General features: G+C 42.3%; 2 protein-coding genes across 2 annotated transcripts in view; one reads left to right on the top strand and one right to left on the bottom strand.

Annotated features, from left to right (window-relative positions):
• The window catches only part of Edem2 (ER degradation enhancer, mannosidase alpha-like 2), a 37646-nt gene extending 22120 nt beyond the window's left edge, over positions 1–15526 (bottom strand). The window contains exons 1-8 of the mRNA XM_080268444.1: positions 15411–15526; positions 13947–13992; positions 13347–13447; positions 12764–12959; positions 12392–12502; positions 7323–7539; positions 6946–7061; positions 4075–4200 (exon numbers count right to left, since the gene is read on the bottom strand). Of these exons, the coding sequence (XP_080124570.1) occupies positions 4075–4200; positions 6946–7061; positions 7323–7539; positions 12392–12502; positions 12764–12959; positions 13347–13447; positions 13947–13992; positions 15411–15526 (1029 nt within the window). The remainder of the gene's footprint in view (positions 1–4074; positions 4201–6945; positions 7062–7322; positions 7540–12391; positions 12503–12763; positions 12960–13346; positions 13448–13946; positions 13993–15410) is intronic.
• A 34-nt stretch (positions 15527–15560) lies between these two features.
• Positions 15561–26637, top strand: LOC145394669 (venom carboxylesterase-6-like). The gene is made up of 14 exons (XM_080268443.1): positions 15561–15668; positions 16911–17061; positions 17278–17465; positions 19292–19414; positions 19649–19802; positions 20156–20270; positions 21393–21463; positions 22088–22184; positions 22454–22547; positions 23152–23302; positions 24180–24355; positions 24917–25076; positions 25411–25534; positions 26466–26637. The coding sequence occupies exons 1-14, from the start codon at positions 15561–15563 to the stop codon at positions 26635–26637; spliced, it is 1884 nt and encodes a 627-aa protein (XP_080124569.1).
• The last annotated feature ends 186 nt before the right edge of the window (positions 26638–26823 follow it).

The following is a 26823-nucleotide window of genomic DNA, read 5'->3' as shown; positions in this document are numbered from 1 at the left end:
AAAATGTTTGGATAAGGAGAGATACAATTAAGGAAGAGAGAGCTAAAATAAAGGAGTTAAAGCAAAGGTAAAAAACGAACAGAGAACGGAAGAAGAGAAGACAGTGTTTTATTGAAGAGTCATGGGTCAGAAATTAAGGAAGTGGTACTGACAGAGAGATGGAGAAAAGAGGGTATAAAAAACATCAAAAATAATTTGAAGGTGGCATATACTAATGTTGATGGTTTAATATCGGCAAGGCTAGAAATCAACGATTTTTTGAGGGTACATGAACCTGATGTTATGTGCTTTGTAGAGACCAAGTTAAGAGAAGATATTGATGTTCATATGGGAGATGGTAAATACAAACTGTGGAGAAGAGACAAAAGAAAAAACAGGAGAAGGAGTGATGATAGCAGTGAAGAACAACATAAATGTAAATACCGTGGAAATGGGAGAAGGCAGGGCTGAAGTGATACATATGAAATTAGAAACAGGAGAGAATAGCAAGAGAGATATGGCAGTAGTGTATGTTCCCCCTAAGACAAGGGCATGGAGTGATGATGAATACCAGAAAATGTTGTCAGACATGGCTAGTTATTTAAAGAAAATGATTGAGAAAAGCAACAATATAATTTAAATGGGTGACTTCAATTGTAAAGAGGTGAATAGGGAGGAATGGGACTCAGATGGCAGAGAAGATTCGTGGGGCACTATATTATTAAATATAACAATGAACAATGTGATGACGCAATGGGTCAAAGAAGAGACACGGTTCCAAGGTGAGGACACACCGGCAAGACTAGATTTACTGTTTACCGGCAAGACTAGATTTACTGTTTACCAAAGAACCCGATGTAACAGAATCCTTGAAATATCTGTGTCCTATTGGAAAAAGTGATCATGTGGTCATTGAGTTCCAGATGATAACAGGGAATGTGGAGCCAAGAAACGAGCTTTATAGGCAGGGAAGATACAACCTTGGGAAAGCAAACTTTACAGGATTGAGAAAATTTTTCAAAAATGCAGATTGGAGAAAATTCAGAGAAACAAGAAAGATACAGCGGAAGTGGGATATTTTTCTAGGCCTCTATAATTCGGGAGTGGAAAAATTTGTGCCAAGAGTAAGGGGTAAAGAAAACAGGAAAAAGGAGTGGTTTAATAGAAGGTGTATGATAGCAAAAAAAAGAGAGACATGGCGTGGTACAATTGGAGAAAGAGAGGTAACAACAGAACAAAGGCAGAATATAAAAGAACTAAAAATGAATACACAAGAATACGTAAAGAGGAAGAAAGGAATTTTGAAAAAGGTATAATAGACAAATGTAAGGATGAACCCAAACTGTTTTATAGATTTATCAATGGCAAATGAAACAAAAGGAAGGAATCACTAAACTGAAAGTAGAAGGAGAGGTCTATAAAGATGTGGCAATGCAAGCAGAAATAATGAACAAATGTTTCCAATCAGTTTTCACTAATGAAAAGGAGTTTGTGGAAGGGGAGGGAGTGACTAGAAATGTAGTGATAAAAGATATAAAAGTGGATGTACAGAAAGTGCATAAACTACTGGAAACTCAAGATGCAAGGAAAGCCCCAGGACCAGTTGGAATCTCTAATTGGGTTCTGAAGGAATGGAGAGAACAACTGGTGGATAAGATTGACTGTTTAATTGTGTGTTCTCTGGAAGAGGGGAAAGTGCCTCAAGAATGGAAGAGGGCAAATGTGGTACCAATTTATAGGAGAGGAAACAGGGAAGAACCCCTGAAGTATAGACCAGTGTTCCTAACTAGCATGGTTGCTAAATTGTGCGAGAGAATTCTGAAAGATAGATGGATAAAATATCTGGAAGAGATGAATATTTTGGCTGATAGTCAGTTGGGATTCAGAAGTGGAAGATCATGTGTTTCCAACTTGCTGAGTTTTTACTCGAGCAATTGACGTGCTACAGGAGAGAGATGGTTGGGTGGATTGTGCGTATTTAGATTTGGAGAAGGCCTTCGACAAGGTACACCATAAGAGACTAATGTGGAAACTTGAGCATATAGGAGGATTGATGGGGAACCTCCTGGAATGGATGAAAGACATTTTTGAGAGACACACAGATGAGGACAGTAATAAAGGATAGAATGTCTGGATGGAGGGAAGTAACAAGTGGAGTCCCACAGGGCTTGGTGTTGGCGCCAGTAATGTTCCTGATTTACGTAAATGATATGGTAGATGGAGAGAACAGTTATGCAAGTCTGTTTGCTGATGATGCAAAGATCTTGAGGAAGGTAGAGGCTGGGGAGGAATGTAAAATGCTGCAGGAGGATCTGGACAGGATACACAATTGGAGCTGGATGTGAGAAATGAAATTCAATACAAAGAAATGTAAAGTATTGGAAATGGGTAAAAGTACCAAGAGGCCATCACTGAATTACTTGATGGGTAATGAACCAATCACAAAAGCAAGAGAAGAGAAAGATTTGGAAGTGCTGGTCCAGGACAGTTTGTCACCTGAAAAACACATTAACAAGACAGTTAGAGGGACATATAAACTCCTGACTAATATAAGAGTAGCTTTTCATTACATGGATGAGGAGATGATGAAAAAATTGATAGTGGCCATGATTCGCCATTGTGGTAGGTGGTGGTGACCATCATCCACTCACTTGATGTAGTGCTACCTACTTCTTCCTTAGCCTTTACCATTCTTTTTCTGTGCCTGCCCTCCTCTCTTCCTATTTCTCCCATCTTTCCTGTCACTTCTTATTGCTTTTCTTTCCCTTAAAGGTGGCTTTACATCGAATGACAAGCCAAATGGTTTCATGTAAGCCAAGAAACCATTTACAATGCTGGGTGGTAACCATATAACCAGACCATACGTGCTCCCTACATGTCAACAAGTGGGTTGGTGGAGGGTTAATGCCCCTCCCCGTAAAACAAATAACTCAAAGTCAAATGACCACCCCTTACGGGATTATGGCGTCTGGCAATAGATAGATAGACATGATTCGCCCCAGGTTAGAATATGCAGCAGTAGTGTGGTCCATCCATGCATCCATCCATCCATCATCCAATCCTACATTGCCCCATGAGGAGCGCAGGAGCCCAGGGCTAGGCAGTTGGTCTCGAAATTTAAGATGAGAGTGACCAGCCTCACTCATCCCTGAGTGGCATTACATGAGCAATCAACCCCAACCATACCTTGGATATAAACCTTCACCGGCTCAATCTGATTGGAGCGCAATAATTACCCACTTAACCACCAGGCGCCAAAATTTGGTTATATGGTTACCACCCAGCGTAGTACATGGTTTCCTGGTGCACAGGAAACCATTTGACTTGTCACTCAGTGTAGAGTCACCCACAGGCTGAAGGAAGTGGAAAGAATGAAGGAAAGAAAGACAGAAGAGGGAGTGTAAAGTCACCTGTAGGCAGAAGGACAAGGAAAGAATGAAGGAAAGAAAGACAGAAGAGGATGGAAGGAAAGAAGGATGGAGAGGAAAGGGCAGACACCCGGGAGCAGCACTACATCGAGTGCCTACACAAAAAGAAATATATATAAATTTTTGAGAGAATACAAAGAACAGCAACCAAAATGGTCCCCAGTTTGGCAGATCTGTCGTACAGAGAGAGGCTGGAAAAGCTGGATTTGCCTTCCTTAGATGAAAGGAGAAAGAGAGGCAACATGATTGCAGTGTTCAGGAGCATGGTGGGAGTAGATAATATTGACAAAGAAGATCTGTTTTTATGGGATAAGAGAATAACAAGAGAACATGGAAGGAAACTGAAGAAGCCAGGCTGCTTGAGGGATATCAAGAAATATAGTTTTCCTTATAGATGTATAGACCTGTGGAATAGCCTGGACAAAGAGATCGTCCAGTCTAAAAACTTCAACCAGTTTAAAGCTAAATTTGACTTACAGAGAAACAGAGACGGGACCCCACGAGGATAGCTCATTTCCTGTATATCACAATTAGGTAAATACTATTAGGTAAACACACACACACACACACACACACACACACACACACACACACACACACACACACACACAAACCCTCCTGATAACAAACTGCCATTACTCCTCTCTCAGCCACTTCACCAGCTTACCTGCAAGCCCGGCCAGAACGCCAGAAGAGCATCCATGAAATTGCGCGAGGTGGTGTGGGGGCGGTGCATGTGAACGTCGAGCAGCATAGGACCCTGGCTGATGTACTTCATTACCGCTGTGTAATGCTGAAAGTCATGAAAGGCAAAATAGGATTTTTTTTATAACATTGGGGTTCTAGTTAAAAGTTCCAGCTAATACACTCTTACCAGTTTATCTTGGCTTAAAACTACCAACTCTTGATTTCTCAAATACTACACTGTAACAAGAGATCCGGGCAAAAATATCTTGAAGCATATCCATTCCCTGAACTGCTTCTCTTTGGACCTCATTTCCCCAGAGTAATTTCCCCCCCAACTTCAACCCAGAGCAGTTCAAATAACAGATCTTTTATGAATGCAGGACACGTATAGTCTGGTGTACAGAATATTTTCCTATAATTAATTTGCTTTAACTTCCCCTGTCCATCTTATGCTTTAAAAAAAAAAAAAAAAAAAAAAAAAAAAAATCCATTTCAGTAGAAAGTTCTATCTATCTATCTATATACCTAGGCTGCTTCCCCCAAGGAAAGGGAGGTAGCCGAGACAGGACGACACACTCCCCATTTACTCATCCATTCAAACACATTCATTCGCATCTTAGCCCCAAAGGGGAGAACGGACAGATCCTCACCGCACCACACCGCACAAGGGTCAACTGCGCAATGCAATCAGTGACATCCGCAGCAGGGCCCGACAGCAGAACAGGTTTACCCCTGCCACATCATAACAGACCCATCCCCTTACCCGCACCTGACCTGACTAGCTGATCAGACCAAATGCGGGAGAATATCCCCTCAGGGCTGCGTCATCACTTATTCATTCACAATTTCTCTCCATTTATTTCTGTCAAGCACAGCCACTCTTCCTTACTCAACAGGCATCCCTCTCGCATCCAGCGCTCTCTTCACACTGTCCATCCATCCTATTCGTGGTCTTCCTCTCGGCCTTACACCTCTCACGTCAGATCTAGTTATCTTTTTCACCAATCGCTCATTATCCATTCTCTCCATATGCCCAAACCATCACAACACCCTCTGCTCAACTCTACCAGCCATCTTCCAAACAACTCCAGTTCTCCTTCGCACTTCATCATTTCGCACCCGATCCATACGCGTCACTCCACACATACTCCTCAGACACCTCATCTCCATTACATTCAAACTTTTCCTCTCTGCTACACCCATATTCCATGTTTCAGCCCCATATAACGCAGTCGGTACCACAACACCCTCATACAGCCTTCTCTTTACATCCATTCTAAGCAAACGACATTTAAACACTTTTTTCATTCCTCTCAGCACCTTTCCTACTTCATTTATTCTAAACTTCACTTCTGCATCTATTCTTCCATCCACAGCAACATGTGACCCTAAATACTTAAAACTCTACCTCCTCAAGCAACTCACCATTCAAAAGTATATTCATCCCCCTACCATCTACCAACCTCGTACACTTCATCACTTTACTCTTATTTTCATTTACTTTCAATTTCCTCCTTTCACACACCCTTCCAAACTCCTCTACCAACTGTCTCAATCTCTCCTCTGAATCAGTCACCAGTGCAGTATCATCTGCAAACAGCAGCTGCTTCAGATTCCACTCTCCACCATCAACATTCACCAGACTCAGACCTCCACCTAAAACTCTTGCATTCACCTCCCTTACAACACCATCCATGTAAATATTAAACAACCAAGGCGACATCACACATCCCTGTCGCAGCCCCACCCTCACGGGAAACCAATCACTCACAGCATTTCCCACTCTTACACACGCTCTACTATTTACATAAAAACTTTTCACCCCTTTTAGTAACCTACCATCAAGTCCATACAATCTTAAAACAGTCCACAAAGCCTCCCTATCAATTCTATCATACGCTTTCTCTAAATCCATAAATGCCCAAAACACATCCTTACCTTTCGCTAAATACTTTTCACACACTTGTCTCACGGCAAACACCTGATCAACGCATCCCCTCCCTCTCCTAAAGCCACACTGCTCATCACCAATCACTCCCTCTGTACCCTCTCTAACTCTCATAATTAACACTCTACCATACACCTTACCTACAACACTCAACAGACTTATACCCCTAAAGCTAGTACATTCATACTTATCACCCTTGCCTTTATACAACGGGACCACACAAGCACTTGTCCAGTCAATTGGCACCATACCTTTCTCAAAGCACACATTCAACAATCTTACTAACCAGTCAACAATAGTCACTCCACCACCCTTCAGGCATTCCACAGCACACCCATCCATACCGGCAGCTTTCCCTGTTTTCATCTCCTTTACTGCCTTCTCCACTTTCTCCTTCGTGATCAAAGAATCATTCAACTCTCCCGACACATTTATTCCTTGCACCCTTCCATCTGCCACAATCTCAGCCACCCTTTCCTCCTCTACATTTAACAATCTTTCAAAATACTCTGCCCATCTCTTCCTTACTGCATCCATCTCAATTAACATCCTTCCATCCTCTGCTTTTACTCGTTCTTCCTTCCCAGACTCTCCCTTTCATACCCTTTTCACCTCCTTCCAAAACATTTTCTTATTCTGTTGAAAATTCTCTGTCAGCCGCCTACCCCACCTCTCATCTGCTGCCACTTTAGCATCACGCACAGCCCTTCTCGCTCTATTCCTCTTTTCCTTATACCTTTCATATGACATCTCATCCTTCCTCTGCAGCCACACTTCATATGCACGTCTCTTCTCAGCGACAGCTGAGAAGTTACTCCTACTAAACCACAATTGGTGTCCCTTCATTCTCTCTCTCTCTCTCTCTCTCTCTCTCTCTCTCTCTCTCTCTCTAATCTTCCTTACCTTATTAAACCTCTCCAAATATCCCTCATCCCCCAGCAGCACATAGGCCTTGAGCAGGTACTCATAGTAGGAGTCTATCCCAGCGCCAACGCCAGAGTCTCGCCTCACCCAGTCACCTGAGAGTGTAAAACAGTGGCAACGAGTATAATGATTAGCTTCCCATATGATTCACTCCATATACCTGTTAATGTTCACTACACATGTTCAAGAATTTCCCTTCCAATATATATCATAGGTACATGTTTCTCACCATTGTATTTTTTTACTTAAGTAAATTAATAACATCTGTACCTTAGGGAGTGAAGAGAGAGAGAGAGAGAGAGAGACAGACAGACAGACAGACAGACAGACAGACAGAAAGAAATTCATCTACTAACCCGAATGAACATTAAGGACAGTGCCAACAAGGTCACTGCCGCGGTGTCGCTGTGTCCAGAGGCGGTCAAGGGCCTGCCGTGCCTTCTCCTCAAACACAGGGTCTCCGGTGAGGCGAGACAGGGCGGCAAACTCCAGGATGATGGTGCCCGCGCAAGCTGTGCAGGTGTCACGCGAACCCTGCAGTTTGGCACTCTTCATCCCGTACTTGAGGTTTACCTGTCAAAAATACAATAATTAAATCATATTAACAATAACAGGAACAGCAGCAGTAATGCCAGCAACAGCACCAACAACAACAATAACAATACCAACCTGTCTACCCCTGGGCTCTTACGCTCCTCATGGGGCATCACAGGATTAGATGATGTATGTATGTGTGTAAGTCTCATTATAGTTACATGTGGAAGAGCTATTTATTCATATGATAGAATAATCAAAGGGAACACCAGGTAAAATGACTGTTGGCAATCATAAAACAAAACACTGCACAAGTCCAAGTATGGTACATTCATCCTTCAACCTGCATGGATTTAACTCACACAGATCTGATTTGAGCAGTAACTTAAACCCTGAACTCAATCCATCTTGGATGAAATTCCACTTACCATTACTTTCACTGGCTAATCTTCACACCCACCCACCCACCCATCCACACACACAGACACACACACACACACACACACACACACACACACACACACAAAATCAAATTCTTCAAAACCTAAAATGACTGACAAAATTTTGCTTTACTTCAATGATGCCTATGGCAAATTATTACCTGTATTTTAACCATATACAGGCAGACCCTGAGATATGATACCCCAAGATGCGATACCCCGGCATAGCAATGAGGGTAGAAATACCACCCAACCCTGCCGAATGATGGCCAAATCTCAGTATATATATATATATATATATATATATATATATATTTTTTACTGAGTTTGATGATATTTAAGACTTAAATTTTGTGTTTAGGTTGATTTATAAACAGTCTTTAGACTTAGAACAGTGTGTTTTAGTCATATGTGGGGAGAACACTGTCATTTTGGGGTACAGTTTACTGAGTTTGATTTTTCCCAGACTTATTTTTGTTTATTTTCTTATTTTATTTTTGGGTTTAGGAGAGACATAAACTACTTTAAGGCTTAGTTTAACTTGTTTTAAAACAATTTGGGGGTTAAGGTGGGCTAGAAACTTTTGAGACTCATTAAGGTGGGTTTTGGACTTCGTTGGGGGGAAACCCAAGGCTCAAAAATGCATCCCTATACTTTACATGTTAAATCTACCCTGAGATACAATACTCAGCCTAGTGTTGGGTTTTTACTTAACCAAATGCATCATTAAACTGGGGTATGCCTGTAATATTAAACCAACAATTTTCAAACACCTGCATTCAGTTAACAGTAAATATACCTGTGTGTGGGTGCGCTCATCATCCACTAACTCAATGTAGTGCTGCTTTGGGTGTCTGACCTTTCCTCTCTTCCTTCTTTCCTCTTCCGTCTTTCCTTCATTCTTTCCTCTTCCTTCTGCCTACAAGTGACCTTACACTCCCTCTTCTGTCTTTCTTTCCTTTATTCTATCCTCTGCCTTCTGCCTATGGGTGACTCTACACTGACTGACATGCCAAATGATCTGTACACCAAGAAACCAGTTACTATGCTGGGTGGCAACCATATAACAAAATTATAGCACCTGGTGGATTAGTGGGTATATAAATAAGGCGCTCCAAGGGGTGGTTGGGGTTTAATGCTCACGTAATGTCACTTAGGGATGAGTGAGGCTGGCCACTCTCATCTTAAATGTTAGGACCAACTTGCCTAGCCCCAGGCTCCAATACTCCTCATGGGGCAACAAAGGACTGGATGATGAATGAATGGAAGAATGATTTTATATCTATCTATCTACCTATATATATATATATATTTACATATAATATGAAAGAGAGAGAGATAGAGAGAGAGAGAGTGAATGAAAGTGAGACTAGTGAGAGGAAATAATGGAAAGAAGCAGTGACAAGAAGCAAAAATAGCTTTTACGCTTTAGTACCATAAGGATTATTGTAAAAGGAGCTGGGGAATTTGTGTCTTTCTGGCTAAACAGACTAGAGATAAGCAAGGAAGGTCACACACTGGCTATCTCCACTTTCTTTCATTTAACTGATTATTCCATTTACAAGCTCATGAGCAGAAGGAATGGACAAAAGAGTAAGACAGAAGGAACAAAGTAAGGGGGGGAGGAAAAGAAGAGAAAGAGAATAAGGCAAAGAGACAGGAAGAGAAGTGACAGAAGGAAAATAGGGATGAGGAGGAGGAGGAGAGAGGAAGTGAAGGGAGTTAAAAAATACTACTACTACCAACTTAGCTAAGGCAAGCAAAGTCAACCCTTATGCCAAATGTATCATAAGGGTCAGTTTTGGATGGGAGGGAGTGTAAGCCATTTTGGTACTGGTAATAGCTCTCCTTACAAGCCTATATTTGTATTTTTAATCCTCTCAAATGCCACTGTCTCATGTCAATTTTACCTCTGAACAGACAACATGACTCCAACCCTGTAGGCTACCAAGTTACAAAAGAGGTGCAGCACTAGTCATGTGCATCACCAACTTTATCCATCCATTCTGACCCTTTGTTTATTTTTTAACTTTCCTATCTTAACACTCTGCTTTTGACACATTCATTCTCCATATCCAACCATTTTTTTAGTTTACCTTGCTACATCCTACCCTCAAAGTCACTCACATACACCCAGTTCAGTACACTACTATACTTCTATAACCACAAATATCTATGCCCTCTACCTGACCAGACAAACTCAACATGGTCCAGTTTCTTTCATCAAAACACTTCAGGTTGGATGTTAGACTTCTCACTCCACATTTTTCAAGCCAGATGACAGGCAGGGGGACCACTGCTGCCATATTCATTGTTCAACAGCTTCAGGAAAAATATATAGGAAAGAAAAGGGAACAGTGCTTTGTTTTTGTTGACTTGGAGAAGGCCTTTGACAGAGTCCCTAGAAAGATGGTGAAGTGGGAAATGAGAAAGCTTGGCTTGGAGGAGTGGCTGGTTAGGGTGGTTATGACCATGTATGTGGGTGCTCACACCCAGGTATGAGTGATTGGAGATTTGAGTGATGAGTTTTCCGTGAATGTTGGTGTGCATCAGGGGTCAGTTTTGAGTCCCTTGTTGTTTATCATGGTACTTGAAGCCCTCTCACATGATTTCAGAATTGGACTCCCATGGGAGATGTTGTATGCTGAAGATTTGGTGCTGACTGCAGAGAATGAAAGGGAGACAGAGGAAGGATTTAGGAAGTGGAGAGATGGTATGGGGTACAAGGGCTTAAGAATAAATGCAGATAAAACAAAACTGATGATATCTAGGGTTGGTGGTGGTACAATCAAAGAAAAGGGAGAGTGGCCATGTGTAATTTGCCACAAGGACGTGGGAAGTAATTCCATCTTGTGCGGTGTTTGTGATAAGTGGGTGCATCAGAGATGTAGTGGTATTAGAGGTAGACTGCAAGATAATGCTGATTTCATGTGTGCAGTGTGTTGGGGAGAGCAGGTGGATATTGCTAGGCATGAACTTGCTGGTGAGTTTCTTGAGTGTGCGGAAGAGTTTTGTTATTTGGGAGATATGTGCTGGAGGTGGGGCTGAAGCTAGCTCTGTGACTAGGGTGAGGAGTGGTTGGAAGAAGTTCAGGGACGTGTTGTCTCTCCTGACATTGAGACGGCTCTCCCCATGTGCTAAGGGATCTTTGTGTGCAGCATGTGTTAGGACTGCAATGCTATATGGTAGTGAGACTTGGGCAGTAAAGGAAGAAGATATTCGCAGATACATGGATGTGCAGTGCGTCCCTGAGTGCAAGGACTGGGGGGGCTAGGTTTATGATGGAAGAGTTGAGAGGTAGGATGGGACTGAAGTGTATTGGTGTTGTGATGAGGAGAGGTAGATTGAGGTGGTTTGGGCATGTGGAGAGGATGGGGTATGATAACAGGGCTCAGAAAGTGAGAAGCTTTAATATTAGAGGTGGGGTTGTGAGAAGCAGGCCAAAAAAGACCTGGGACTAGGTCATTAAGTGTGACCTCAAGGTTAAGAGACTGAACAGGGAGGCTGCCAGCAACAGAGCACCATGAAGTGCCTCCATTAGGTGACCAAGGCCAATGCATGCAAGCATGCTGGAGCCTTCAAAAACGAAAACTAAAACTATCTATAATCTGACACCATAACCCTGTATGGGGTGGCCACTTGTCTTTGAGTTAGTGGTTTTGCGAGGAGGGGTACCAACCCTCTGCTAACCCACTTGTTGACATGCAGGGAGGCAGAGATATCATAATCAATTTCCCATGCTGGTCTATTCCCACTTACATGGATTGGACAACTCAAACACACCATCCAGATAAACGCTACTGCACCTGCTGGACCTGGTTACAGTTCACAGAAGATTTAACTTATCAATATTACACTCCCCCTGCTGACTCACACTGTCTGTCCAGAAGGAGTATCAAGACATGCACTGCTCTAGAAAACAACCATAAATTAACAGCAGAGCATCTGTAACTTATTTACAGCAAGTGGAGACACTTTAGCAATACATAATACAAAAGAAAACCATACCATAACAGAATCAATGGGTAGATTATGTGAACTGGAAGTGAAAGAACATTCATTACTGCAGATGTGTTGGGATAAGGCTGCAAAGGTATCGTATCATGTTGAAGCCATCTCTACACAGGCACATATACAATCTATATACAGTACAATCCACTCTTTCATCACTTTAACTCTCTCTCTGATACCAAACTTAATGTTACTGCAATCATGCCTCTCATTCTCACAACACACAATAATATTTCTCATTAAATACCTCACCCCAACTTAAAATGAGACTAAAGATGATGATGGTGATGATGATAATGATGATGATTATATACAGTATATTATTATTATCACAAAGACATTAATGAAGACAAAAATGCTACGCAAAATACGACTGACTACATATCAAGTGACACGGGGCCTGCCCAGAATGTGTCCAATGACAGGTGTAGTTTGGTTACCTTTGCATGAGGGATGCCCGTGGTGGTGTTGAAAGCCGGGAGGAGTCGCGTGGCCAGATCACGTGCCATGGTCAGCAGTTCACCTCGGTACCAGCCCAGCGCACCATACAGCTAAAGGGAGGGAACCAGTCACAATAAAAATCAATCCATCAATCATTTCAAATTATATATTTTCCTCTAATCCCTTCAACCTAATGTCATATTTTGTGCTTGACTCAGTGCACCATACAGCTATCAGGACAGAATCAGTCACAATAACAATCAATCAATTCAAATGTTGTCATGCTCCCTCTTAATGCCTTGATTCCATCAGCGGGTTTCTGCTTTATTCTGTAAACTGTATAACAAACCTTTACAAGACAAGCGGCATACCTGATTCAGGTGGTCAGCTAGAATGTGTGCAGAGATGAGGCCGCCAACCATCCGAATGTTTGTCTCAAAGACAGACACCACTACATCGTTGTCAAAGGAGACGTCCCGCACCACCAGCCTCACCGCACGGTCAAACTCCTCCATGTCCCCCATCACCACCAGGGTGTCCAGCGCATCAACCAGGGTCAAGGAATAGCTGTGGAGAGAACGGTGGCAAGAAAAATATAAAACAGTACAATGTCAGCATATTCTTCAGGGCCTGGTGGATTATTTTTTGTTTAATATGCAAAGATGAGAGAACTAAAGGCTAAAAATTCACAAAAATGTTCTTCTCCCTTCCCCCCCCCCCAAAAAAAAGAGCCCAATATGGTCAGTAGAGCAATTAAACAATGAAAAAGTATATATACTACATACCAGAGTGAAAAAAAAAAAAATCACAAGGTTCATGAGATAAACACACTACCAGAACATTATGCATTATAGAAAATTCACTTGAAGTTAAAAATACAATAAAAATAGACACTATTAAAATAAACAAATAAATAATAAATAATGAGTTGCAGCAATTACAAGTACCACTCACTTGCCAAGGGTGTCGTCAATGTCGCCCCTGGTCTGTTCCACCTCTCTCCATCGAGGCCGGCAGCTCAGGGGCATCAACTCATCTGCTGGGTAGGCATTGTCCTGCAACACAAACACACCAACAACTATTACACACACATCCACTGTATACTGACGTATTTTACACACACCCAGGAGCCATTCATCCTCCTATGTCCTGGAACCTTGTATTGGGAAGGATCCGGGTCCATCTCTGGTGAGGTGCTGTCTACCACAAAGGGCCACTGCAGCCCTACACAGTGTGTGTACTCTTAACCTTTTCCATATACACACAATGGGAGGCATCCAGAAAAAGATGCACAGAAGCTAACACTTAACCAGGATACAAACATATTATTACAGGCAGGACATACTACAATTAAGTGCAGATAAATTATACACAGTATATGATATGAAACTCGACCAAATGTGATTGAAAAAAAGAAGGCCAATATAATGTTAAATCAGAAAAAACAAAAACAGGGGTTCATCATGTACAGAATACAGTACAGTATGTGGAAAATGGGCAGTCATCACAATGCAGCAATACAGACAGAGAAGCCAGACAAGGTTGCCGACTCACCATATAGGAGTTGTATGCATGGTAAAACATCTCCCTTGCCTCCTCTCTGAAACAAACATCATACATAAATGTACAGCAAAACAGTATTTTCTTCTTTTTTTTATTACACAGTTATTCATTCTTTTCTCTGCCAAAACCTGTACTTAAGTCTGACCTATGCTAACCCAATCTAAACTGTATTCCTGGTAAAGTACTGATCTATTCATGGTTAATTTTGTGCCTGATTTGTAGTACCATCCAGTAGTCAATGTGAATGAAATGTCTGAGATACATATATAAAGGAAATCCCAGAGATGATGCCTTCTAATCTGATGAGAAAAAAAAAGAAAATACCAGTGCCATTAATGGTTAAAGTAAAAAGTAAAAATAAAAAATATCATTGTTTTAGTCACCACCCTACACATCCTGACTGCTCTGTAATGAAAAGGCAGTTAGTTATATTCTATCTATCTATCTATTGCCAGATGCCATAATCCCATAAGGGGTGGCCATTTGACTTTGAGTTATTTGTTTTATGGCGAGGGGCACTAACCCTCCACCAACCTACTTGTTGACACCTAGGGAGCACGTATGGTTTGGATAAATGGTTACCACCCAGCGTTATAAATGGTTCTTGGCTTACAGCAAACCATTTGGCTTGTCACTCAATGTAAAGCCACCTGTAAAGGAAAGAAAAGTAATAAGAAGTGACAGGAAAGATGGGAGAAATAGGAAGAGAGGAGGGCAGGCACAGAAAAAGGATGATAAAGGCTAAGGAAGAAGTAGGCAGCACTACATCAAGTGAGTGGATGATGGTCGCCATATTACAAACACAAATTCTACCCAATTTCCTTATCATACATCAAGTGCAAAGTGTGCAGTACATGTGATGGTAACTTATTAGACTGAGAGATCCATGAACTTTCTCAATCCTTGCATTATATACCTACTGTCAATGCGGAAAAGATTACCTAACATTCATTACCTGCAACATTCTCATCACATTAAGAAGTTAAATACCAACAGAACACCTACATATATGCTACCTTCTGCAGTCTTAAATCTGCTTACATCACAACATTATAATAAACATGGTAAATCTGCAGTTTCAGTCATGGGTAGTTTTTTCCTAACTTGCTCCAACTAAACATCAATCCTAACTAACCTATCATAGTTATTCTACTCTAACTAGCCAAAGTGAGAGGCACGGCTAAAACTGCAGTAATACTATGAACAAAACTTCTACCAATGTTTTCCCCGCCATGCCCGTAACACCTACACCTACGCTAATGAATCTAGGGGTCTAACTTTTGAAAATTCCTGATCCTGCACGCATAAATAGTTCCAAGGGAAAAGGTCACCACTGAAGAGCCATTCCAAGGTGATTAAAGTCTGGCATGTGCAATATTAATAGAAAATAACAACTACACACTGCACTAACTTGCCACAGAAACTAAAAATAAGGCAATACAACATATATCTTACTTCAGGTTCAGCCTTTCTTCTTCGGACATAGTAGGGGTGTCCGTTCCAGAAGCGCTTATTACGAGCCATGCTCCCCCGATAATAAATAAATAACATCTATAATACATTGAACACATATTTAGGATTCAGATTATGTCCTTATCGTTAACAATGGCATGGTCAGAGGAGCACAGAGGCGATGTTTTAGAGCATAGTAACAGGGACGTCACAAACCAGCCATATTTGTTGCCAACAGCTGATTCAAGATGGCTGCCGCAGGTTTCCCACACTACTAATTTTTTCATCTTTACCTGTTATTAATCATTCTTTACTCATTATTATGCCGCGAAAAATTTAACAATACTGTTAAACATTAAATGACTATGTTGAAAGCAATTTAATCACAGGATCTAATATACTCACTATACGGCTGGTGTAACTGATAGTTTTTACGCTCATATATTTTTCACTATATACGTGACATTTCTCGGTGCCGAAAATGCAACAACAGTATGCTTTATGCTTCTCCCTGAATGTATGGGACAGTCAGTTAGTGTGTGATGCCTGGATGGCGTGAGTTCATTTGACCTCAGGTGCGGTAAAATGGTTGAGTTAGAAGCGCGACCTTCCTCATTATCAGTACTCCATACGAGATTCACACAGTCAGGCTAATGCTGTGGCGACTAGCCAATATACTTACAGTGTATATCAAAGCCAATATGAGTGAATACAGATCTCAAAACATAAAGGAATCTCTTGTATGATGGATAGAATCATGGATAGGCTATACTTTCTCAGTCTGATGACGCATGCCATTAAATTCTAGGTAGATTAAGACGATTTTATTCAGTTTAGGACATACTTTTCGAACTGAAGTGGTTAAATTTGATTTGAACTAATTAGTTAATAATTTACTAACTACCTGCAGCTTTTACTAGCCCTTTACAGGTTTCCTTTAACTGACTGCTAAATTATATGAAGGTAGCAACACTAAACTACAAAAAAACGTCTGACTGAAGTTCATATGGGAGCGCATGATACATTTACGAATGAAAAACAACCGATAAGAGCCTGTGAGAATGAAAGCAGATGCAACCTATGCGTACCCTAGCCTTGAAGGCCAGGTTTATGCAATAATAGTCTCCAAGAGACTTAGATGAACACAGAGTAGTTGGTGTGTGCAGGCGTGCTTCTGTGACATCTGACACAAAAGTAGGCACACAACTGTATAAGTTAGAGTGCTTTAAGCAAAGATTTTAACTTCAGTGCAAAATGTCGCTTGCAGACGCATTCAGCTCAACCTCCATCATCTCCCTAAAATGACTGATCAAGGAGCTTCAAAGAGCTTGAATAATAATCGTTTTCAAAGGGGAACTATTCATCTTTCTTCGAAGTGAACACCGCTGTGACCCTTAAGTGCCACGGCCCTTAGCAAACGACAGTATTGGGCATTTTCAAAAGTTAATAGAGGGAGGAACCCCAGTGTACAGGCCTATGTGCTTCACGATTATGAACCCATAGGTGGAGGTCGGTACGCTAAGCACCCATCCAGCAAAATCACTCTCACAGGAACCCTGGGCGCTAACTGGGGCTCAAACGCCTTTAACAAATGACCCTAGAATACTGTTTGTGATGCGTGTGACTGACAACCAGATGGCCATGAGATGTGCTTGTAAAATAGTGGTTAAAGTATGTCTTCAGGTAGGGCAGTGTTGAGCATATCTTTAAATGCAATAGGTGGTCTGAGACAAGGAGGAAGGGACAGTACCATTCCTCCTCCCCCTTCTCTGGAACCGCTACTACCATGGTAATAGTTGTAGTAGTAATAGTAGTAGCCAATAACAGTAGTAATTCCCATGTTCTAATGTCCACGTCTTTTTCCCAACAGTGCCATTGAGGGTGTGGGTGTTGGTGGTGGGTGTGGTGGCGGGTGTGGTGGTGGGGCAAGACAGGCCAGTGGTCCAAGTCAACGAGGGACGTATCCTTGGCCTCAAATCCACCCAGTACAACATTACTTATCTGGAATTTCTCAGTATCCCCTACGCCCGCCCGCCCACTGGTGCCCGACGATTCAAGGTGATGATGATGACGGTGGTGATGTTAATGATGATATGAGAAATTTTGTGTTATGGTGGGTATGGTATATGTCGTGAAAAGGGAGTATCGTACTGCTATATATGCCGATTCAACGTGATGATGATGATGGTGGTGATAATAATATAAGATATTTGGTGTTAGGGTGGGTATGTTATGTGTTGTGAAAATGTGAGTGTTGTGCTATGTAGCCTATGCTCGTGGTTTTATTAAATGTAGACATGGTAGCCAATATATCATGGTTTTACTGGATATTATGGTAGGTATGGTAGTGGTATGTGAGGTGTTATGGTAGGTACATTTGTAGTAGTTTTATTACTGTAAGGGTAGGTATGGTCCTGGTGTATAATGTGCTATGGTAGTGTGGTATGGTTGTGGTATCTGGGTTGTTATGGTAGTTATGGTATGTGTCGTGATAATGGTTTGTATGGTCGTGGTTCAATGGGGTATTATGGTAGGTATGGTCGTGGTATATTATGTGCTGTAGTTGTATGGTATGGCAGTGGCATTTAGGGTGTTATGGTAGTTATGGTAATGATATTCAGGCTGTTATGATACTTATGGTAGTGGTATTCAGGCTGTTATGGTAGTTATGGTAGCGATATTCAGGCTGTTATGATACTTATGGTAGTGGTATTCAGGCTGTTATGGTAGTTATGGTAGCGATATTCAGGCTGTTATGGTAGTTATGGTAGTGACATTCAGGCTGTTATGGTAATGGTATTCAGGCTGTTATGGTAGTTATGGTAGTGGTGTTCATGCTGATATGGTAGTTATGGTAGTGCTGTTCAGGCTGTTATGGTAGTTATGGTAGTGGTATTCATGCTGTTATGGTAATGGTATTCAGGCTGGTATGGTAGTTATGGTAATGGTATTCAGGCTGGTATGGTAGTTATGGTAATGGTATTAGGCTGTTATGGTAGTTATGGTAATGGTATTCAGGCTGTTATGGTAGTGGTATTCAGGCTGTTATGGTAATGGTATTAGGCTGTTATGGTAGTGGTATTCAGGCTGTTATGGTAATGGTATTAGGCTGTTATGGTAGTTATGGTAGTGGTATTCAGGCTGTTATGGTAATGGTATTAGGCTGTTATGGTAATGGTATTCAGGCTGTTATGGTAGTGGTATTCAGGCTGTTATGGTAATGGTATTAGGCTGTTATGGTAGTGGTATTCAGGCTGTTATGGTAATGGTATTCAGGCTGTTATGGTAATGGTATTCAGGCTGTTATGGTAATGGTATTCAGGCTGTTATGGTAATGGTATTCAGGCTGTTATGGTAATGGTATTCAGGCTGTTATGGTAATGGTATTCAGGCTGTTATGGTAGTGGTATTCATGCTGTTATGGTAATGGTATTCAGGCTGGTATGGTAGTTATGGTAATGGTATTCAGGCTGTTATGGTAGTTATGGTAATGGTATTAGGCTGTTATGGTAGTTATGGTAATGGTATTCAGGCTGTTATGGTAACGGTATTCAGGCTGTTATGGTAGTGGTATTCAGGCTGGTATGGTAGTTATGGTAGTGGTATTCAGGCTGGTATGGTAGTTATGGTAGTGGTATTCAGGCTGGTATGGTAGTTATGGTAGTGGTATTAGGCTGTTATGATGGTGGCATTTAGGGTGTTATGGTAGTGGTATTCAGGCTGGTATGGTAGTTATGGTAGTGGTATTCAGGCTGGTATGGTAGTTATGGTAGTGGTATTCAGGCTGTTATGGTAGTTATGGTAGTGGTATTCAGGCTGGTATGGTAGTTATGGTAGTGGTATTCAGGCTGGTATGGTAGTTATGGTAATGTATGGTTTATCAGGAACCGGAACCCGTTGACCCATGGGAGGGGGACCTGGACGCCTCAGAGCTGCCCCGCCCGTGTGACCAGCTGACCCTTGTGGGAAGCGAGGACTGTCTCTACCTCAACGTGTACACCCCTGAGGTATGTACGTGTGTTTGTGTGTGTGTGTGTGTGTGTGTGTGTGAGAGAGAGAGAGAGAGAGATTTCAGGCCCCTAAATCACCCTCCTCTGAAACTGTGGATAGAAAACACACACACACACACACACACACACACACACACACACACACACACACACACACACACACACACACACACACACACACATTAAAAGATAGACCAGAGATTACTATTAGTGTTTTATCTCCGGTTTCAGAATGCCCTGGAGATCGACTACCCTATCCCCGTGATGGTGTACATTCACGGCGGCGCCTTCTTCGCGGGGTCTGCTGAGAAATTCCACGGGTATCAGGCGCTGGTGGACAAGGGTGTTATCGTGGCCATGATGCAGTACCGACTTGGAATATTCGGTCAGTCATAGGTCTCTTGCAGGTGGCACTTTCTTGTTTGCGATTTCTTCTGCACAATACACCTCATTACTGTATCCTCTTGTACTTTCTCGCCACTAAATACATCGCAGTTCAAAAATACTGTTAAGACTGTGTAGAAGCCATGCATTACTGTAGATAGATATACACCTCAAGAAAGTTAACAATGGCTCAGTAAATGCCATAGCTAACACAAAGTAAAAACTGTGCCCTCTCTCTTGTCTCAGTCATCAACAACCTCCATGCAGCCTCCTTCCCTCAGGCAGTGACCTTTGTTTCTGCGCTGCCACCATCTTTTTAGTGTAATAATTTAGTGCCTTCTTCCTCTCCCCCAGGGTTCCTATCAACGGAGGACGAGGCGGCACCAGGCAACCAAGGACTTAAGGACCAGACCCTCGCCCTCCAGTGGATCAAGAACAACATCGCTGCCTTTGGTGGAGACCCGGACAAGTAGGTCATGCCACGCCTCTGTGGGGTTAGCTCTTTGACCGACTGTTATCAAAACGAATTTACCTCATCTCAGTCTGACTTTCAGTTCATCCACCAAGTTTTGTTTAAAACGAACTAAAACTATTTACCTTGATCTTGTCCTCTACCCTAACCCCCTGAATAATTCTCAGTCATTCTGCCAAGTTTGATCCAAATCAGGTCAAAACTATTGGAGTTATACGGCACACACACACACACACACACACACACACACACACACACTCACACCAGTAAATACACCCTATGCGCTACTGCACATGCATGTGTAATGACGTCCTCGGTGTGAAGGGATTGCGCACAATTAACTACGCTAAGACATCATCTAAAATATTCAATGCAAGTAATCTCACAAACCCAGCACCGGTTAACCCTTTCCTGTCTAGTTCTCAGTGCAAGAGTCAACGAGTATATTTAGATTTCTTGAACCTTTTGCCTCTGGGACAATCTTTATCAATCAGTATTTTCCCCTACGGTATCTATTATCCCGCCGTTCATAAGAAGTGTCCAGGCAACTTGATATTACTGATACTGATTCTAAGCCTCTTTTGTCTGACTTTCTTAGAGAGATGGGAATATTGCAGACATCCCGTAAGTGGTAGGCACAAACAAATTGTCTCCACGTCACCCGACTCGCCATGTCCCTTGCCATTTGGCTGCCCTACTCAACTTACTGTATACCCAGGCCCGTAGCTTGGAAGGGGGGTGGGGAGGTTGAGAGGGTCGGACCATCCCCTCACCTACCTAAAGATTCCCTCTCTCCTGGCGTGTTTTTAATAACAATGCCAAAAGAGCCACTCTCAGTTGTTCAGAAGTTTTGTGCTGCTTCTCAACGTCGCTTATGCATACACCCAGACCCGCATAACAAGCATGCAGCAGACCTTTGACCAGCGGGCTGCAATGCAAGTCCAGATTCAGCAGAAAACGACCTCCCACCCTTCGAATAGTCTGGCTATAAACCTACACGCCCCCTCTCTCATATAGGTTACCTCTCTACTCCGTCATTCATCTCAGTTTAGGTCTCCTCCTCCCTCTCTCCCCCCTTCTTACTTCACTTAACCCTGTGACACTCTCTATCGCCCCTAGGATCACCATCTTCGGTGGCAGTGCAGGGTCGGCCTCTGTCCACTACCAGATGATGGCGCCGTCAGCGGCAGGTGAGTCCCCCCGCCACACTTGCACCTCGTCTTACTCAGGGACCCTTCTTACTTCCAACAAATCGGACCCTCTACATGTTTCTGAAGAAATTAAAATGACATAAAGAATAGTACGATGTGTCACCATCACCAGCAGTAGTAGTAGCAGTAGTTGTGATTGTGATAACAGTAGTAGTAGTAGTAGTAGTTATGACTGAGGTAACAGTAGTGGTAGTGGTTGTACATGTAAACCCATGTGAACTGCAGGCTAAAGCTACCTTCCTCCAGTCCACCATGCTTCTTTCAGGTAGTAGGGAAGATGAGGAATGCTTTCATCACCAGGCAGTGACGTCACATATCAGTGCCACCACATGAAGGCAACCCTCTCCAGTACCACCATCACCATACTCCTGTCACCTTAATTTGACCCGTATTTTCGTCCTTTTGCGGTTTATTTCACGTAGTTCAGTGACAGGAAAAGACGTTACTCAGTCTCTACCATGGCACTTTTTCGCGACTAGCATCCTGTTCTAGTGTTAATATATTGTCAGAACTCAGCATTGGAGATGGAGAGGTGGCAATTTAACACCGAGTAACAGTGGAGAGAGAATAGTAAACAATATTAACTGCGATACTTCCCACAAGGTCTGTTTAGTGGAGCCATCATGGAGAGCGGGTCTGCACTGTGTCCCTGGACTCGAGGCAGAGACTTCTTGTGGGCTGCGCAGAGGATAGCAGAGAGGTTTGTCACACACACACACACACACACACACACACTCTCTTATTCATTCTCACACACACACACACACACACACACACACACATGCACACACTCACTCATTCATTCTCACACACACACACACACACACACATGCACACACTCACTCATTCATTCTCACACACACACACACACACAGTCATGAAAGCCATTCTTATGTCATCATATATAAAAAATATAATACTATACATGGATAGAATGTTGCATGTTCATGTGTATCGATGCCTTTGCAGGTTCGACTGTCCAACTGAGCCGAGTGATGCACTGGTAGAATGCTTGCAGGGGGTCCGAGAGCACCTGTTGGACTCATCGTATGCGTCCCTCATTGTACGACAAAACTTATTTCATATTCTCCCTTTAACTTGACCTAAAATTGCCATCTCTCCAACTTCAATGCCGAATTATGAGAAATTAACAGTAGAATAGGCTACTGTACTTTTTTTTTTAACTCTAACTTGGCCTAAAACAGCCATCTGTCCATCTTCAATGCTGAGCTGAAACACAAGATTAATACTAGAATATGATGCTAATCACGAGGAAATGTTACTGAAAGAATGCAGAGCCATAGTCTTGTCCTGCAAATGAGCTATTTAAAATAAGCTACAAAAGAACAAAAATCTAGGTCAAGTTAATGTGAAAATAGACCAGGTATGGTATAAAGTAGTCACAATGAAGTCTCTAAGTTAAGGTGGATGAATTATATTACCTGATGTCACACATGAGGCTCTGGAGATATATGAATCACTCACGAACAATTGCAAGATCAATACCCTGTTGTAATTTATTTTGCTATCAACTTGTTTTGCTATCAACTGGTGTAACTTTACAACTGGCTCCTAATTGTAACTATTGTCTTAAGAGCAATACTTTGTCGTAGCTATTATTTTGTTCTCCCTAGGAATTAACCACATGCTTGTGAATCTGGAACCAGGTGTGGAACTTGCAACCGTTCTACTTTGCACCGCGTGTGGATGGCGAGTACATCCCCGATGAGCCGGTGACGCTGCTGCAGGAGGGTCGCTACCATCACGTGCCAACCATCATGGGCATGAACAGGGATGAGCTGGCCATAGAATCTGTCGGTTGGTGGCCTTGTTTCTAGCCATACTCAGAGTGAAATTCATGCTGTATTGCACTTGTATTCTTGTCAAGTTAAATGCTCTCTAACTAGCACATCTTCCTTGTCATCTTACAAGGCTTTCCAGCAAGCATTTCTTCATTAATAACTGATCTTGAGTATTTCTCTTTATTATTCTCTTGCATGTTGTTTATATCTCTTTTACACCGGACAGCCCACCTCAGTCTACCCGTCTCTCCTTGTCTATCTGTCTCATTTTTCTGTTTTTTCAATGCATTTTGAATTATTTGTATACAATAGACTGTGGTAGGTGGGGGTGCTCACCATCCACTCACTCTATGTAGTGCTGCCCTCGGGTGTCTCCCCTTTCCTCTCCATCCTACTTTCCTTCCATTCTATTCTGTCTTTCTTTCCTTCATTCTTTCCTTGTCCTTCTGCCTACGGGTGACTTTACACTCCTTCTTCTGTCTTTCTTTCCACTTCCTTCAGCCTGTGGGTGACTCTACACTGAGTGACAAGCCAAATGGTTTCCTGTGCACGAGGAAACCATTTACTATGCTGGGTGGTAACCATATAACCAAATTTTGGCGCCTGGTGGTTTAGTGGGTAATTATTGCGCTCCAATCGGATTGAGCTGGTGAAGGTTTATATTCAAGGGATGGTTGGGGCTGATTGCTCATGTAATGCCACTCGGGGATGAGTGAGGCTGGTCACTCTCATCTTAAATGTCGGGACCAATCGCCTAGCCCCGGGTTCCTGCGCTCCTCATGGGGCAATGTAGGATTGGATGATGGATGGATGGATGTATACAATAGACTATCAACCCCTTCAACTGGGCCTTCTATCTATCTATCTCTGTATCTGTCTACCTCTACCTCCAGAGATGTATGCAGTACCCAGTTTGATAGAAAGTCTTGAGACCAATTTCACTGTGAATGGGCCAGCCAGCTTAGAACTGTACCCGGATGAGGACCCTGTCAACACTGCCACCACTGTGTACGATTACTACCTTGGTGGCCTCAACTTCGAAAAAGAGAATGCTGATAACCTTACTCAGGTACCAGACTGATAACATCATCCTTGGTATTGTGTTTTTCACTGACATTGTCATAAGCAATTTTTTGTTGCCATCTTCATCATCATTGTTGTCACTCACTTTTGTATCCTCATTGTTATTGTTGTCATTTATGTGTCATGTCCAGCTGTTTGGCACTTGCTTTCAGTAGTGTGAACATTAGATGACACATCTTGGTACAGTATCACTATCCTTTACTGCAGTCTGCTGCAATTACCGGTAATATCGTGGCTTTATTAGGTCACTGTACTTCTTGCCTTAGCCTATGGTTTACCCATTCAATAAAATGAGCATCATGAGTGGGATCTGTTGGAAACCAGATGAGTAAATACCTCATATACAGATGCATCTGTTGGGGTGACACCACTGCCAACATTCTTTATGTTAAATACTCCTTTGCTCTGAGCAACTGAGGTAAATTTTAAGCCTAATGTAAAGCAGGCTACTGCAAGGGTCACGATACTGTACATCCTTCATGGGTGTATATCCCCTCAATGACTACTCTGATTTTTTTTTACTAAGAAGTATTGTTGGCTGCTTCAGCTGTACACAGATGGGTTGTTCCTGGTGCGTCATGACTGGACATTGAGTCTTATGACTGAGCAGACCCCTGTGTGGGCCTACGAGCTGCACCACCGCGGCCAACATAGCGCTACAGACATATTCCTCAATGCCGGCCTTGACCTCCCACAGGCGCATAACTGTAAGTGGCCAGGTTATGGCTGTTGACAGAAGTGTTGCAGGGAGTAAGAATTTTGACAGCCTATGAGACAGACAAATGATGTGAATGACAGGGGAATTGGTTTTAGCATACATTAGCTGTTGGATAAAATGTAATCAAGGACATTTCTGCAATCACCATCCAGTCAGTACAAAGAACAAAATAATGAAACAGAAATTTCACATATCGATAATTAACTGTACAAATATCTGTTACTGATACTTGTCCAATCTAACCATATGTAAGAATTTCATCTGACATTCATTCTACAGTATGATTTTTCACTAAATAAACTAATAATGTGTGGTGCTGACAGATGTTGCCCACTCAGACGACAAACAGTATCAGTTCTTCCCAGGGTACGCCAACCTTACCACCCCAGACGACATCACCGTGGGCCACCTCATCACCACTATGTGGACAGAATTCGCCAAGACACAGTTAGTTCCACTTAAAATAGGCCATACTCTTATCAACTTGGCAGGCTTCTTCCTCTGTAATTAATTTTGCCTGTTACACCATTATCCCCCACTGGGAACTCTATTGAGTCTAAAAACAGATATAAGTGCACATCCTCATTTTACAATTGGGATGACTCTTTGAAAACAGATCATATATACTGATTGTGTAATGGATTTAGCGCATGATGTGGAAGACGTATAAAGTGGATGTTGGTCGTACATCCTTTCACACAGTTACATGTGTCTGCACCCAGTCAGGTCTATCAATGACATAAAAAGACTAACACAGACAAGCACAGTCAATAAAACACTGCACTATCCATCACTCTTCCCACAGATACCCCTTCCCCATTGGAAGGATTATTCAGGCTACCACTCTCCTCTGAGAAGATCTGGTTCCAAAATGGACCTAACATGGACTGAAACAGATACAGACTGAATGTTTGTATACTAACCACATGTGTGTTCTGAGCACTGAGGTTATAGGAGACTTTGACTGATGTTTGTGTTGAGGAAATGGCACATGTATATTTGAAGTATGTCAAATAACTGTAGCATGTCTCTGTTATCAGTAAGTTAAAGACAAATGATGCGTAGGTGTGTATGAATCCCATGGCTCAGAGTGAAGAGAGTAATGATTGCTTTTGTTGGTAAGCATTCTGATCTGTGTAAGGCACACAGGAGAGGACTTTTACATAAAGAGGGGTGACTGATTGATTGACTTGAATAACCAGTCATGGCTGCATAACCTCAAAGATCACTGCTGTTGAGAAACCAGTAAAACAATTGTAAATATAAAGCCATACAAGATACAGAAGGAGGAACATGTGTGTAAGGCAAGGATGAAAAGGCTAAAAATAAGGGTGTGAGGTGCAAAGTAAAGCAACCTGATGTAACCTCTCACTTCCAGGAACCCAACTCCTGACACCTCTCTGGGCTTTGAATGGGGAATGAGTGACTCCACCACTCTGCAGCACCTCAAGATCTTGCCTCAGCCTGTCATGGAGTTCGACCAGAGAGCCACCATCCGTGCCTTCTGGGAGTCATTGCCTCTTAGGATCAATGACCTCCTCAAACCATAGTCATCTCCTCAAGAACTGCCACCTCTCTCTCTCTGCACATTTATGGTTCCTCTCCTCCTTATTCTTTGACCCTCTCTCTCTCTCTCTCTCTCTCTCTCTTTTGCCATGCCAACATACAGTTATTCCTCAAAGGCACTATAATGTATCAATCAGCAGCTATGAAAGAGCTTCATAAAGTTGTTTCTT

The sequence above is a fragment of the Coenobita brevimanus genome, chromosome 28, assembly GCF_032717465.1.
Source record: "Coenobita brevimanus isolate Jiangsu-jjx chromosome 28, ASM3271746v2, whole genome shotgun sequence".
NCBI lineage: Eukaryota > Metazoa > Arthropoda > Malacostraca > Decapoda > Coenobitidae > Coenobita > Coenobita brevimanus.
Note: the sequence above shows the minus strand (reverse complement) of the source record. Positions and strands in the feature narration are given on the sequence as shown.

Excerpts from the sequence above, each read along its gene's own strand:
- LOC145394669 (XM_080268443.1), top strand. The coding sequence starts at position 15,561 with ATGGCATGGTCAGAGGAGCACAGAGGCGATGTTTTAGAGCATAGTAAC. Across the intron at positions 19,803-20,155 it reads GTACCGACTTGGAATATTCG|GGTTCCTATCAACGGAGGAC; the intron begins GTCAGTCATAGG and ends CCTCTCCCCCAG. Across the intron at positions 21,464-22,087 it reads GATGGCGCCGTCAGCGGCAG|GTCTGTTTAGTGGAGCCATC; the intron begins GTGAGTCCCCCC and ends ACTTCCCACAAG.